Here is a 13,935-nt window from a genome sequence, read left to right on the forward strand (position 1 = left end):
CACTTTCTCTGTATTCCTTGGTGCTCAACACTGGGTCTGGTACATAACAATAGCCAGGATTTGTAAAGCGCTTTACAAACACCATAGCATTCGATCCTCTGAACTCTGGAAAGCGGGAGCTGTTGTTCAGTCCTGTCTGACTCTTTGTGATTCCCTTTAGGGTTTTCTTGGCAAAGATACTGAAATGTCTGCCATTTCCTTCTCCAGCTCATTTTACAGATGAGGAAACTGAGGCCAACTGTGCCCTTTGGCTGTCCTCATCTTACAGATAAGGTGACTAGCTCAGGGCCAAAATGCCGGTAAGCGCCTGAGGCAGGACGACTCCAGGTCTGCCTCCCTCCAAGGCTAGAACTCTGTCCACTGTCCCAGCTAGCAGCCAAAATAAAGGCTTCGTAAACGCTTGTTGGCCGACAGACCTTGGAAAAGGCGTCTCCTTCGGAGGCAGTCTCCAGGAGGTGGAAATGACTTCCTTCTTGTCTTTGAATCACAGACCCAAGAACAGTGCCTGATGCTGAATAAAAAGCTGTTGCTTGATTGGCAAGTGTCCCCCGCCTGTCCCCAGTGCCTGCTGGGAAAAGTCACTCACACCAAGCCTGCTTCTACAACCAGTTTATACACAGCTCTATACAATATACAGAAACCTCTATATACAGATAGATTTATAGAATAAGCTATATTAATTTGTCTCTCCTTTTTTACAGCAATATTAGTTTGGATCTTTCATACATTAGGTACAAAAAAAGTCAGGTGGGATTGGCACAGAGTGCGTAACTGTCTGTGGGGGCCAGAGGCAGGGTGGGGAGGTGGGAGGGCCTGGTTGCTTCCTTAGTGATTGCATATGGAGGTTCTGTCGGCCCCTGGAGAACGAAGCAGCTCAGGGCCACTTAGGGCAGGGGTCTGAGGGCAAAGTGGAGTGGGAGCTGTGTCAGAAGTGGGGGTTAAAGGGTGGAGGTGGAAGGTTGCTGCTCCTGGCTCTCTTCCAGCCCAGAAGAAAAATGGAGTGACCCCTCCAACCCAGAGGCAGAGCCCAGGAGTCTTGGAGGGGCGAACGTCTCTTGGGACCATTTGGGAGAGAACCTGCCCCTCCCCAGTGTTGAGGGGTCTTGGGACCCTGGACCAGCCAACCTGGCCCTATAACACTGTGGCTAGAGCATTCGTGGAGGGGGAGGGAAAGGACTATGTTGGGGGGGGACCTGGGGCTCTGGAGCACCCAGACAGCTCTGCCTCTGGGGCAGAAGTTTGGCAGGTTGAGGCAAGGGGGCAGGGGAAGGCAACCCTATGGAGAGCGTACCTCCAAACAGACACTAAATCCCAGCCCAGCTCATCCTCAGACACGAGTTTATCACCTGTCATCTCCCTTCCATGCTGGAAAGCAGCCTGTGCCCACAGTGAGTTTGCCCCATTGGAGCCTGGAGTGAGGTCCCTGAAGCAGGGGGTCCCAGGAAAAGGAGGGTGATGCCAATGGGAGATAACAAGGAGGAGGTGATAGAGGCTGGCTCCCTGGCCTCGTCCCTCTCAGTGAGAGGCAGCAGCCGGAGCACGGGGACGATACCCATCAGGGCTCTTCTTCCGTGGCCTACATTGTCTGACTGCCTGGGTGCATCACAGATGTTCCCTTCTTTTTAAAGTGCCCAGGATGGAGTTTCAGGAAAAACAGGGACTGGGGTAGGTGTGGTGCTGGGCAATGGAAAGAAGGGCCCCTCCCGAGGGGTGACCTTCTCCCACTGGCATTCTGATGCCATCCATGGGAAGAGGCCAGGCATCTGAACCGGCCCCAAAGAGAAGCTCTTGGGAAGGGGAGACATGGAGACAAGAGAAGCACTTTCCCCGAGCCTGGGCAGGTTGGTGAGGGGTCTAAGCAGCCTTGTCCCATGATCATCGTCCCCAGTGGGAGGGAGACTAGGGGCAACGGCAGAAAGAAAGCAAAAGGTCCAGGAAACGAGGGGAGAAAGGGCTGAAAGCGAGGCAGGCGGGGCTGCTGTTTGCTCAGATCCCGTGGGGAGAAGCTGGCACACACATACAACTCTCCAGGTCACATCAGCTCACTATGTTCTAATCCAGAGGGCTTAGGCAAGGACCAGTAGTGTCAAAGTCTCTGGCTCCCTCACCCTTTCCCCAGGCATACCCCAAATTCAGCAAGGAAAATGGCTGTTGAAAACAGAGACACTGGGCTTACCCCTGGCCTTGCTCCCTGGGAGGTTGGGTGGTGGTGGGAGGAGGTTCAGTCTCTGATGGGCACCTCTGTGGGGATGGCAGCATGTGGGAGGCCAGAGAACCCTACCCTTTTGGAGGGGCCTCAGACATCCTTTTCTAAGGCAGCCCAAGCAGGCCTTCATGCCCCCTTCTTCACAGGGCAATATTCCTAGGTTCAGCTGCTAATGGGGACATGGGGCCAGACAGCCACCTCCCCCTCCAAGGGACTGAGAAGGGATTTGCGTCCTGGGAGTGAGGTGGCCCAGCCACAGGGCATGGAGGAGGTAGCAAAGGGTTTCATTTCAAATACTGGCATCCAAGGTGTCTGGGGAAAAGGGAAGCAGGCAAGGGCCCTCTCTCCAAAAGCGCCCTGAGCTTGGGGAATGCATGCAGGTGGCAGGAAGGCAGGGAGGCCTATGAACAACCCAGCAAGCAGCAGACATGCTTGCTTTCCCTCCTCTCTGAAGCAGAAGAGCTCACCATGCAGCTGGGGTTGAGCTTGGGGGGGGGGTGCAGAGGCTGCAGAAAGGGGTGAGGGGCAGTCACTGCTGCAGCAGGGACCAGAGCCAGTAAGGCCTACAAGGGAGAGGCTAGTGCAGAGGGGTGCCAGGTTCTTCAACCACCTCCTGACACCCCTGGTCTGTCCCCAGGGCCTGTGGGGACTCAGGGACTGGCACCCATTCCCTGCAGAAAGCTCCTTTCAAAGCCTCGGACCAGGTTATTGTCCATACTCGGGGGGTCTGAGAAGCCTTCAATGGGGGAAGTGCAACTAAGCAGGGGGTGCCAGGGCCTGAGGAGTGAGCTGGGCCCAAAAGGCTCCTTCATCTGAGGAGTGCTGGGGAGGGGAGGGAGGTGGGACGGACCTGACAAGTCCCCTGAGGAAGCCCTGGGCCAAGCCCACCCTTGGGGAGCACCCAGCCTGTGGGGAAGGCAGCTGTCTCAGAGCAGGGGAGACAGGCTAGGCCTTCACAGCAGAAACATCTTCCGCTGAGCCTGTCGGCTTCTGTAAACATTCACAGTTTGTGACTGCTGACCGTGCCCCTCGACTGGGGACCGAGGGACATGGCCGGGGAAGGCAGCCAGAGGAGGGTCCCGCTGAAGTGACAATGACAGATCTGGGGCTTTGGGGGCCAGGGATGAGATGGGGGGTGGTGGCAGTGCCTGACCTTGGCTCCTCCTTCCCAGGGGAGAGCAGGGAGAAAGCTGGGGGGGGGGGGTTGTTCTGAGGGGGGGGGGGGGGGGGGCAGGGCCCCGGTGAACAGCAAATGATGATTCCTAGAAGCCCTGGAAAGGCCGTTCTTGGAGGGGGAGAATGGGAGGCCAAGCGCTGCCCGGCCCCTGCCTAGCCCCTTCCCATACATGTAGCCGCTTTGGTGACCTGGACTGCTCACCTCCCTCCCCAGCTCATGGTGGACCCCAGAAGCCTTCACTGACTGGGGCTGAGGTAGGGAAACGGACCCTGTGATTCCACTCTCCTTCTGTGCTGGCAGCTCGGCCCCTCCCTCCCCAGCAACGGGCCCCCAGGACTCAAGTGGCCCTCCGGACGCTTCCGGCCGTTGCCTGCGGGCCGGCAGGGGGTGGCGACCCCAGACCTGGGTCTGCTGCATGCTCTGCGTGGTGGGTCCGAGCTCCCCCCACCCCCAGAACTAGAGGGCCGAGATCATGAGGTCCTCCTGCTTGGAGGGGCTGGCTGTGTGGCCGGCGGGAGAAGTCCGGATCTTGTCTGCGGCCAGACACTCCTGACTGCTCAGGCCAGTGGGGGTCAGGTCCATGAGCTCCCCCGAGGAGCTGAGGGGGAAGGAGGGCGACACCGAGATGCCGGACGAGGGGTCGGTGGAGCCAGCGAAGAGTCGGGGGGGCTTGGGCACCAGGTTCGGCTCGTACTGGGCCCGCAGCAGGATCTCCTGCTCGCTCACCGACTTGGGCAGCGCGCCATAGCCGCCGCCGGGGCTGTCGGACAGCATCATGCAGTAGAGGTCCTGCAAAGAGCTGCTTTTGCTGTCCAGGTTGAAGAGGCTGTCGATGAACTCGGCAAACTCAAGGACCTGGGGGCTCGGCGAGTCCCCCAGCCGCCCATTGTGCAGGGTCAGCTCCCCCCTGGCCGGCGCAGGGGAAGAGCCACCCTCCTCCCCGCTGGAGCGTCGCTGCGGGCTCTCCCCGCCGCCGCCGCCGCCGCCGCGCCCGGCCTCCAGCGGCTGCGTGTCCTGCGAGTGTTTGGACAGGCTGTCGGCGGCCAGCAGTTCTGTCCTTGAGCTGAGGGAAGGGTTCTCCTCGGGGATGGCCGGGTCGATGTAGAAGCAGTGGCCCTCGTCCCTCTCCATGACCGCGTGCAGACTCGGGGAACCGCGGATGCTGCGGAAACCGGAGGAGCGTCGAGAGTCGAAGCTGTAGACGGACTCATTGTCCGACAGGCTCTCCATGGTGGCGAGGGGGGCCCGCCGGGCCTGCAGCTCCACCGACAGGCGCTCCTGGGTGGTGAGCAGCAGCAGCTCCACCGGGTCCTTCCTTGTGGGGGACAAGGCCTTGGTCTCATAGAAACCCTCCAGGCTGATCTCGGACTGGGACTGGCTCCTGCCGGGTGGGGGTGGAGCAGGGTAGGGGCAGGGAGGGCAAGTTGGTGGAGGCTCCCGGGTGGCAGTGGGCTCTGCCCCTCAGGAGGGAGGAGGAGGCCTCCCACCAACTGGGGCCTGGTCCCCGGCTCAGGGAGGGGCACTGGGGAGGGCCGGTTGGACGCGGTGCAGGGTGAATGCCTAGCGGAGAAGGCTTCCCTTTACTGCTTAATCCTGGGATGGAGGGCCAGAGGGAGCCAAGTCCCCACCCCAGCCCTCCTGGGGAATCACAGTGGCACTTACTTGATGCTGCAGCTCCTCTGGGCAGCTGGCGGAGGCTCCAGGGAGTGGGGGCCGGTGGGCAGGGGCTGCTGCTGGAAGATCAGCTCTGGGGTCAGGTCCACCTCGGTGGGACTCACCATGACCTTGGCTGCAGAGAGCAGGGCCGTCTTCCCCTTATTGTAGTTCTCCAGCACCTGGGGGGAGAGAGGCCGGGGCTGCTGGTCAAGAAAGGCTCTGGACAGGCCACTGGCTCAAGGCTGGGCAGAATCTGTCTAAGGGCAAGGCCCACTCTACCCTGTGCCCGAGGGCCTGCAGTCCAGCTAATGTGCTGCAGCTAGGTGGCGCTGCAAGGGGTACACCGCCCGGCCTGAGATCAGATGTGCTCACTCACTGCTGTGACTCCCGGCAAATCTTTTAATCCCGTTTGCCTCAGTTTCTACCTCTGCCAAACGCGCTGGAGAAGGAAATGGCAAACCCCTCCGGTATTACTGGGTCACAAAGAGTCGGAAACCGAACAACAGCAAACAAAAGACTTGGAGTCAGGAGAGATCTGGGCATTCTGGGCAATCTCGCGGGCATTCACTAACTGACTGATGACAGGCAAGGGACTTTCCCTTTCTCAGCAAAAGTTTCCTTATTTGTAAAACAGCGGCAATAATGCCTGTCATATTTGTCTCCCAGGCGACCAGATGAGATGACTCAGAGTCCCATTGGTGTGGGCCCTCAAACAACCCAGCAAAGCTGCTCCTGCACCCGAGGCCTCCCACCTCAAGGCCTCTACTTGGCATGGCCATGGCTGGCCTTGGGCCAGGTCCTGCCAGGCAGTGAAGGCTTCAGATGTAGACTCAGGGACAAAGAACAGCATGTGAGGAGAGAGGGATGGCTTTGGAGTCAGAGAACTGAGCTGGAAATCCAGGGTCTGATCATGAACAAAGGCACTCTCTGTACCTCAGTTTCTCCTCTTTTGAATGAGGAGGCTGGACTAGACCCGAGGTTCTCCACCTTTCTGGTGTCATGGACCCCTTGGGAAGTCTGACAAATCCTGTGGACCCCTTCTCAGAATGCTTTTAAGTGCACAGTACAGGATTACAAAGGGAACCAATCAAACAAAGTTATCAAAACATCTAAAAAGCTGTCATTAAAGATTTATTAAGCACTTCCTATGGGCCAAGTAAAAAGTCCTCCCCCTTAACAACCCCCAAACTAGAAAATCTTTTAAGGTCCTATGGCCAGCCTACTGGAGTGTAGAGAGAAGGGGTTTTTTAACCTCGGATCTCTAAACATTTTGGAAAAAATACTGTATTTCAATATCATTGGTTTTCTTTGTAATCCAGTCTTTTGTTTTATGCATTTAAAGTCATTATTTTGCAAAGGGGTCCATAAGCATCACCAGACTGCCAAAGGGGGGCCAGAACTTACAAAAGATTAGGAACCCCAACTATATCACCTGCTGGGCCCCAAGGACAGTCACAGGCAATTCCCTAACATGACCCAAGTTCCAGGGAGCTGGGATCTGCATCAGTGACAGATACCTTTGCACCCCCAAAATAACAGATTCTTGAAGCATCACCCTCTGGTGATAGTGCTGGTGTTTTTCTTCATCACGATCCTCAAGAAAAAAGATGCCGGGGCGGCCAGGTAGCACAGTGAGTAAGAGCACCGGCTCCAGTGTTGAGAAGACCTGGAGATCGAATCCCGGGCTCAGACACTTAGCACCCACCCAGAAACACCTGGCCGTATAACCTTGAGCAAGTTACTTAACCCCAATTGCTTAGGGGCGGCCAGGTGGCTCAGTGAGTAAGAGCTCCGGCTCCAGTGTCGGGATGACCTGGATCAAATCCGGGCTGAGATACTCAGCACCACACCCAGAAATAATAACTGGCCGTGTAACCTTGAGCAAGTTACTTAACCCCGATTGCTTTAAAAAAAAAAAAAGATGCCACAATTTTTCAAAGCCATTCCAAAGGGAGTCCAGGGACCCAGCTCAAGCTGCAATCTCAACACGACTTTGTGCTGGGATCTTGGACAAGTCACTTTCCTTCCCTGGGTCTCCTCATCTGTAGAATGAGGGTATCTGGCTAGATCATGGGTGGGGAACTTGTGGCCTTGAAGCCACCTGTGGCCCTCTAGGTCCTCAAGTGCGACCCTTTGACTGAAAGTTTGGATTCAGTCAAAGGGTGGTGCTTGAAGATCTAGAGAGCCACAGGTTCCCTACCCCTGGGCTAGATGATCACTAAGGTCCCTTCCAGTCAGAGCTATAGCTAACAATTTTCATGTCTAGGGCAAGTTAAACAAAGTAAACAAGCCCTCAAATAAACTTCTAAAGAGAAATTCAGGTGGTGGTGGTGGTGGGGGGAACCAAGGACCCCATGAGGTCACTTCTAGGGAGGCTGCTATGGAGGGTGGTGAGCAAAGCTGAGCTTGACTATGGAGCCCATGTCGCTGGGAGCAGGGGAGAATGGCAAGCCAATTGGGCATCAGTCTTGCTTACATCTCCCGTCTCTGCGCCTGTGAACAGGCCGCCCCTCACACCTGACATGCACTTCCTGTTCACCTCCATTTTGGGGAGCTGCCTCCAAAGCTCACCTCTTAGGGGCCTTCCCACACTCCCTAGCGCCTAGTGCTGCATGCCCTGAACTGATACGCATTTTGTAGTCATTGGAGTACACATCCCATCCCCCAGTAACAACATAAGCATCTTGTGTTTTTGTCTTTGTTTCCCCTGTGCCTGGTTCAGTGCCCATCAATTAACCACTTAATTATTTATTAGGCACCTACCTACTGTGTACCAGGCACCAAGCTAGATGTTGGGGATACAGAGAGAAAAAGGCGCCAGTCCCCGCCCTCAAGGTGATTTTCTATTTGGGGATGACAACATGTGCATCTAGAAGTCCTCCTCTTTTCCTTTTCCCTCCTACCTCACCCTGCCCCTCTGTTTCTTCCCTAACCTGTGACTTCATTGCCATAGGGAGTTCCCAAATGAGGAAACTCCCTAAGCCAATGAAACTTAGAGCCTCAGAGGAGAGTTTCTTGAGGCACTCAAAAGTGAAGCCACTCATCCAAATTTGCATGGCCAGTAGATGGAGAGAATTCCACACCCTGGGGGTAGCCAGTGCAAGTGTGTACAGATAAGTGTTGTGGAGGAGGAATGGCAAGAAAGCCAGTTTGACTGGACCATCCATGGCCATGGAGTCATGAGACTAAAGGTAGGTCAGGGCCAGGAGGCAAAGACAGCCTTTACAAGCCAAATAAGAAAGTCTGTATTTTATCCTGGAGGCAACAAGGAGTTAATGGAATAGATTGGGTAAGGAAATGTAACGGTCACACCTGAGCTGAAGAAACGTCCCTGCATCTGTGCAGAGGAGGGAGAAGAGAAGAAGGAGATTTGGGACAGGGGGTGAGAGCCTGAACTATGGTGGAGAGCGAGTGGAGAAAAGGGCTAGAGTACAAAACCAATACAGAAGATACTGTACAAGCAGAAAGAAATGCATTTGGGAGTGAGTGGACACCTAGGGTGAGGGAGACCAAGGGATCTGGGCTGCAAGACTGGGAGGATGGTGGTGCCCTAGACAGTACTAGGGGAGTCTGGAAGAGGGGACAGGGGGCGAGGCAGCAGCTTGTGGGCATCCGATGCAAAGGCAACAGCCGTCAGTGCAAAGTGCCCCCAGCACTCCCAAGGTAAAGGGGCTGCAGGTCTGGCTTGTCAGCCTGTGTGCTTCTGAGAAACGGACAGGACCACCGATGGGGGCCCCTGCCAAGAAGGTGAGGGCAATGGTGAGGGTTACGGTGACAGCGATGACAGCGATGATGTGATTATGACAGTAACGATGGTCATTCTGACGAAAACGACGATGATTACAATAATGAGGATGACAATGACACAGTAACGCTGATGATTAATTATGCTGAAAATGACAATAATGATGCTAATAACAATATTATAACAATAATAATGAAATGATGACAATGACGGCAATAATGATGGCGGTGACGATGACAGCAGGGGCAGCGAAGCTGACGCTGCTCACCATGACCATGGGGGTACCGGCGGGAACAGCGTAACAACGGTGATGGTTGGCGCGATTCAAAAGGATGGCTCCCGGGGGTGCTCTCCGCCACCTTCTCTGACTCCCAGCTACCCCCGGGGCTGCACGGTGTTGCTCAATTGTTCAGCCGCGTCTGACTGACTCTCTGTGACCCCATCTGAGGTTTTCTTGGCAGACACTGGAGGGGTTTGGCCATTTCCTTCTCCAGCTCACGTTACAGATAAGGAAACTGAGGCCAACAGGGTGAAGTGACTTGCCCAGGGTCACATAGCCAGTCAGCGTCTGAGGTTGGATTTGAACTCGGGGAGATGAGTCCCCTGACTCCAGGCCCAGTGGCTATTTTCCTCCTTTTGCAGATGAGAATACTGAGGCCCAGGGGTCAGAGACTGGCCTAAGGCCGCACAGGAAGAGGTGGCCGTCTTCCCACTGCCCTGTGCCGGGGGCCATATCCAAGCCCATGCCCACTCTGGTCCTCAAGGAAGGCCCCTAGGGAGGAGTCCCCCACCCCAAACCTGGGACCCCTCACTTGCAGAAGGCACTGACAGCCCCCTGAGGCAACCCAGCCCACTACTCCAAGCAGGTCAAGCAAGGACTCCCAGCTGTCTGGGGCTGGTCTCTCCACTTCTTTCTTTGACCCACAATCTCTTGCCCAGAGGAGGCTCAGGGGCAGGAGGAGGAAAGAGAAGGACAAATCCCTCCTTGCTGCTGCTTCTTGGCTGCCCTGGCACAAATGCTCGAATAAGGCCCCTGACTCCCACAGAGGCCCAGGGCCTCGCCCACAGGCACCAGCCTCCTCTCTGAGGAAGGAGTGGGGGGCCGGGCCCTTTGGACTCTTCACTCGATCTTCCTCTTGGGTGTTCAGGCCTCGGCTTCTGCCCCATATAAGGAGCCGAGTCTCCTGTGACCTTTCTGAGGCCTTGGAAGGGAGCATACACATGTAGGTGCTGAGAATCCTTTGGGCCAAACAGCTCAGAAATTCTCCAACATTTGCAGGACACAGAGGGAATTAACATAATTAAGAACAAAAGCAGCTCAGCTGCCAAAGTCACTTTTCAAAAGAAGAAATGCCAACTGTCAACAACCATGAGAAAGAAAGCACCAAATCATTGATAATTAAATTAAAGGGCTGTGACATTCCACCTCAGGTCCCTCAGATGGACAAAGGTGACAAAAGAGGGAAGGGCCTCGGTGCACTGAGGTGGGAGCTGTGACCACCCCCATTCTAGGTCTGCCATTCTGGTTGGGAGCCAGCCAGGAAGAGTCACCAAATTGCACCCACCTTCAGGCTCTGTGATACCCCTATGGTCCCATGCCCTGAGGAAGGTGAGGACCCAAGGGAAAGTCCCATGGACGCCATTCCTTTCTGTGGTAACAAAGAGATGGGAGCAGAGAAGGTGCCCCCAGGATCAAGAAGCATGACGGCTCTCCATGGTCTGGGGGTGGGGTGGGCACAGGACAGACTGGCCCATAGTAACAGGGTAAGGGCTAGGGCTAGGCCTTCCATTAGGAAAGGCCTGTCACTTATTGCACTGTGAAAAAAGACAAATGAAATAGATTCAAAGGAAAACCTGAGGGCCCTATGCAGAGCAAAGTATGCAAAGCCAGGCCAGGAGGGGAGATTCAATGGGCCTGAGGAGGACACTGAAGAGACGTGAGGGAGAGGGAAGAGTGGTGAGTGAATGGGGGGTCAAAGATGGGGAGGAAGAGAAGAGAGGGAGCAGGGAGGGGAAGGAGGGGGAGGAGGGGAAAAGGGAGGAGGAAAAAGGTCAGTCCTGGCCTGTTCCTTCATTTTTTTTTCTTCACTTACATTACAAGGAAAGGTTCTATGGGGGCACAGCAGAGTCATTAAGAAGTGGTGAAAATGTGGAAAAGGAAAGAGGAAGAGAAAACATCAATAAAACATTTTTAAACAATTTAAACAGAAACTCTCCAGTCTTAGACCTCTGGGGTCCCAGGATTTAGAAGTGGAGGCCCAAGGAAGGAGGAGATCCCAGCCAGGGCTAAGTGGCAGAGGCTTCTAACCCCCACGAGAGCTTGTGGCTCTGCTCTGGGCAGCAGCTCCCACCGGCTTCTCTAGAGTGGGGGGCCAGGCTCCCCCTTACCTTGTTAAGTCCCTCCATGACCACATAAGGCAGGTGCTCATGAAGCATGGCTGGAGAGATGATCACTTCATTGAAGGCCTTGTTGTCCCCCCAAATAGCAAAATATGTGGGCTCTTCCTGCTCACAGCAGCTGGGACAGACATACAGACATTGACAGAGAAGGGAAGACACAGGGATCAGAGATGCAGTCTGACTCTGCCCCCTTTCCCTCCCCTTCTCTTGCACTACCCCATGTAGGCCCCGAAGGTTCAAAGTATTCCCAGGCTGAGCCATGCCTCATTATCCCCTAGCCACAGTTAGGACTGAGAGCCCCCAAACTCAATTGGGATCACGGCCAGGTTCTGGCAGCCACCTGGGCAGAGAGGCCTGGAGGCCGCGGGCTGCCCTTCCTCTGGTACCTACCAGCAGTGCTCGGCCGGATGGTTGTGCACCACGTGAATGATGCGGCCCGGGGGGTACAGGGGCGTGCTGGCTGACAGGGCGATGGTCAAGTCGCTGGGGTGGGTCCACAAGCGGTTGCTGGCCATGGTGGTCACTTCGGCCTCCTCTGGCAGCTCCGACTTGGGGATACACTTGGTTGCCCCAATAATGATGCGCCACTAGATTTGGGAAGAGGAAACTGAGTGGGGCCCCAAAGGAAGAGGCAGGGCTGGGCAGTGGGTGAACACCACGGCTTAGGGGATTGTGGGAAGCCCCTGGCACAGCGCACTATCGCCACTGCCTCTGGCCAACCCCGAGCAAGCGTTCAGCCCAGCATAGAAGGCACGACAGCTGAGAACTGGCCGCTGCCCTTGCCGAGGCTCCCCAGTGCTGACTGGCTCAGTCATTTACTCGCTTCATAAGCCTTTATGTCAGGCACTGTCTGGCTACAACCTCTGAAGTCACGTAACTATCCCCAGTCTCGGCTTCTTCATCCATAAAAAGGGGACACATCCTCTATTTCCGTCACAAAGTGGAAGTGAGGAAGATGTTTGGAGAGTCTTAAACGGACATCAAAGTGGGAGTTCTGACCTCTGGACTCCCAGTCTGCCCCCAACAAGACCCTTAGGGCCCTGGAAGACACAGGCCCCAGGCCTGGCCCAGCTCTGTGGGGGGCACCTGCTCACTTTGGGCTTGGTGCTGCGCTGCAGGACATCCAGAAGCTGCCTTCGGAACCCTTCAAGCTGTGACAGGCCGATCCTGTTGGGGAGAGAAGGCCAAGCTTAGCCCTGGGTGGCAGGTGGGAGGACCGGGCCCTGGGGCAGAGGGCAGAGAGGGGTGAGCAGTGAGGAGGGGAGGGCACCCAAAGGGAGCTGGCCCAAGGTCAGGCCAGGTGGGGCGAGGGCATAGCACATGAGGTGGGGTAAGATGGTGATGCCCAGGAGGCCTGGGCCTGCACTAGAGCTCAGGGCACATGTCAGGGGGACTGGAGGAAAGGAGATGGGAGGGAGAAGACTGAGGAGGGTGGGGAAAAGTGAGAGACATGGGGACAGGCCCCGTGCGCGGAGGTAGGGACTGGGCAGAGACAGGGTGGCCAGGGTGGCCAGACTCGCCTGGGGACCAGGTCTTTGCCCAGGACCACTGCAGTCACAAACTCCTTGGAGTACTCCATGGCATCCTCACTGTGAATGAACCCACAGCCCAGAGTCAGGGACTAGGCCGAGGACCTCCGGAGGTCCCAAGTACCTCGGCCATTTGAGGCCCTTCTGTCCTTCCCGTGTCCTCCCCAGCCAACTCAGACATGGTACTCCCATTCCACCATCCGTGCCCAGACCCTGCCTGTGGGCCCCTCTCAGACCCCCCCCCACCCCGCTCAGGGTGGCAGGGACACGCCTTGGGCCTCACACGGTGCTCTCTTTGCGTCTCTCTGACGCCCCCACAGAATGCATCATTTTTTTCTCCTGGACTTTTGGTTGCGCAGGTAGGGAAGTTCTGGTATGGAAACTCCCTGTGCCCGAGGTGATGGGCAATTCATCTCTAGCCACAGTTTCATCCCGTTGCCTGGAACGCTGGGAACTGAAGTGATTTCCCCCAGTCCCAGACAGTGTGGGTATCAGAAGGAGGATTCAAACCCAAGGCTCGCAACTCCAAGGTAGGCCTTGTACCCACGAAGTTAGGCTACTTCACAGGAATATGGAATGGGGGCAGCTGGGGGGCGCTGTGGTGCACAGAGCATGGGCCTCGAGGCAGGAAGACCTGGGTTCAAATGTGACCTGACACTTCTTAGCTGGGTGACCCTGCACAAGTCATTGAACCCTGTTTGCCTCAGTTTCCTCATCTGTAAAATGAACTAGAGAAGGAAATGGTCAACCCCTCCAGTGTCTGCCAAGAAAACTCCAAATGGGGTCACAGAAAGTAGGACCCAGCTGAAACAGCTGAACAACAAAGTTGCATGTAATACACATCTATGTGTATGTATTTACACATCTATGTGCATGTACGTACACACACTCACACACAATACTCTTACACACTCACTTGCACACATGCACAATACTCTCACACATACACATACACACTCACACATTCTCACACATACACACACACATTCTCTCACACATACACACATACACACATTCTCACACATACATACACACATTCTCTCACACATACACACACAATACTCTCACACATACACACACTCACACATACACACACATTCTGTCACATATACACACATACACACTCACACATACAGACACATTCTCTCACATATACACACAATACTCTCACACATACACATTCTCACACATACATTCTCTCACATATACACACACAATACTC

The 13,935-nt window shown here is 55.4% G+C and overlaps 2 protein-coding genes across 2 annotated transcripts in view; both read right to left on the minus strand.

The window, feature by feature from the left end:
* FEN1 (flap structure-specific endonuclease 1) overlaps positions 1 to 13,935 on the minus strand; it is a 129,382-nt gene that overhangs the window by 66,088 nt on the left and 49,359 nt on the right. The window lies entirely within an intron of this gene.
* Positions 138 to 13,935, minus strand: part of DAGLA (diacylglycerol lipase alpha) — a 63,075-nt gene continuing 49,277 nt past the window's right edge. Inside the window, exons 15-20 of the mRNA XM_069108522.1 lie at positions 12,705 to 12,773; positions 12,279 to 12,351; positions 11,575 to 11,771; positions 11,173 to 11,302; positions 5,046 to 5,218; positions 138 to 4,764 (exon numbers count right to left, since the gene is read on the minus strand). Of these exons, the coding sequence (XP_068964623.1) occupies positions 3,840 to 4,764; positions 5,046 to 5,218; positions 11,173 to 11,302; positions 11,575 to 11,771; positions 12,279 to 12,351; positions 12,705 to 12,773 (1,567 nt within the window). The 3' untranslated portion in view covers positions 138 to 3,839. The remainder of the gene's footprint in view (positions 4,765 to 5,045; positions 5,219 to 11,172; positions 11,303 to 11,574; positions 11,772 to 12,278; positions 12,352 to 12,704; positions 12,774 to 13,935) is intronic.

Source organism: Petaurus breviceps, unplaced genomic scaffold, assembly GCF_028583685.1.
Source record: "Petaurus breviceps papuanus isolate PSGF00001 unplaced genomic scaffold, PetGlider_PUasm1.0 90397, whole genome shotgun sequence".
NCBI lineage: Eukaryota > Metazoa > Chordata > Mammalia > Diprotodontia > Petauridae > Petaurus > Petaurus breviceps.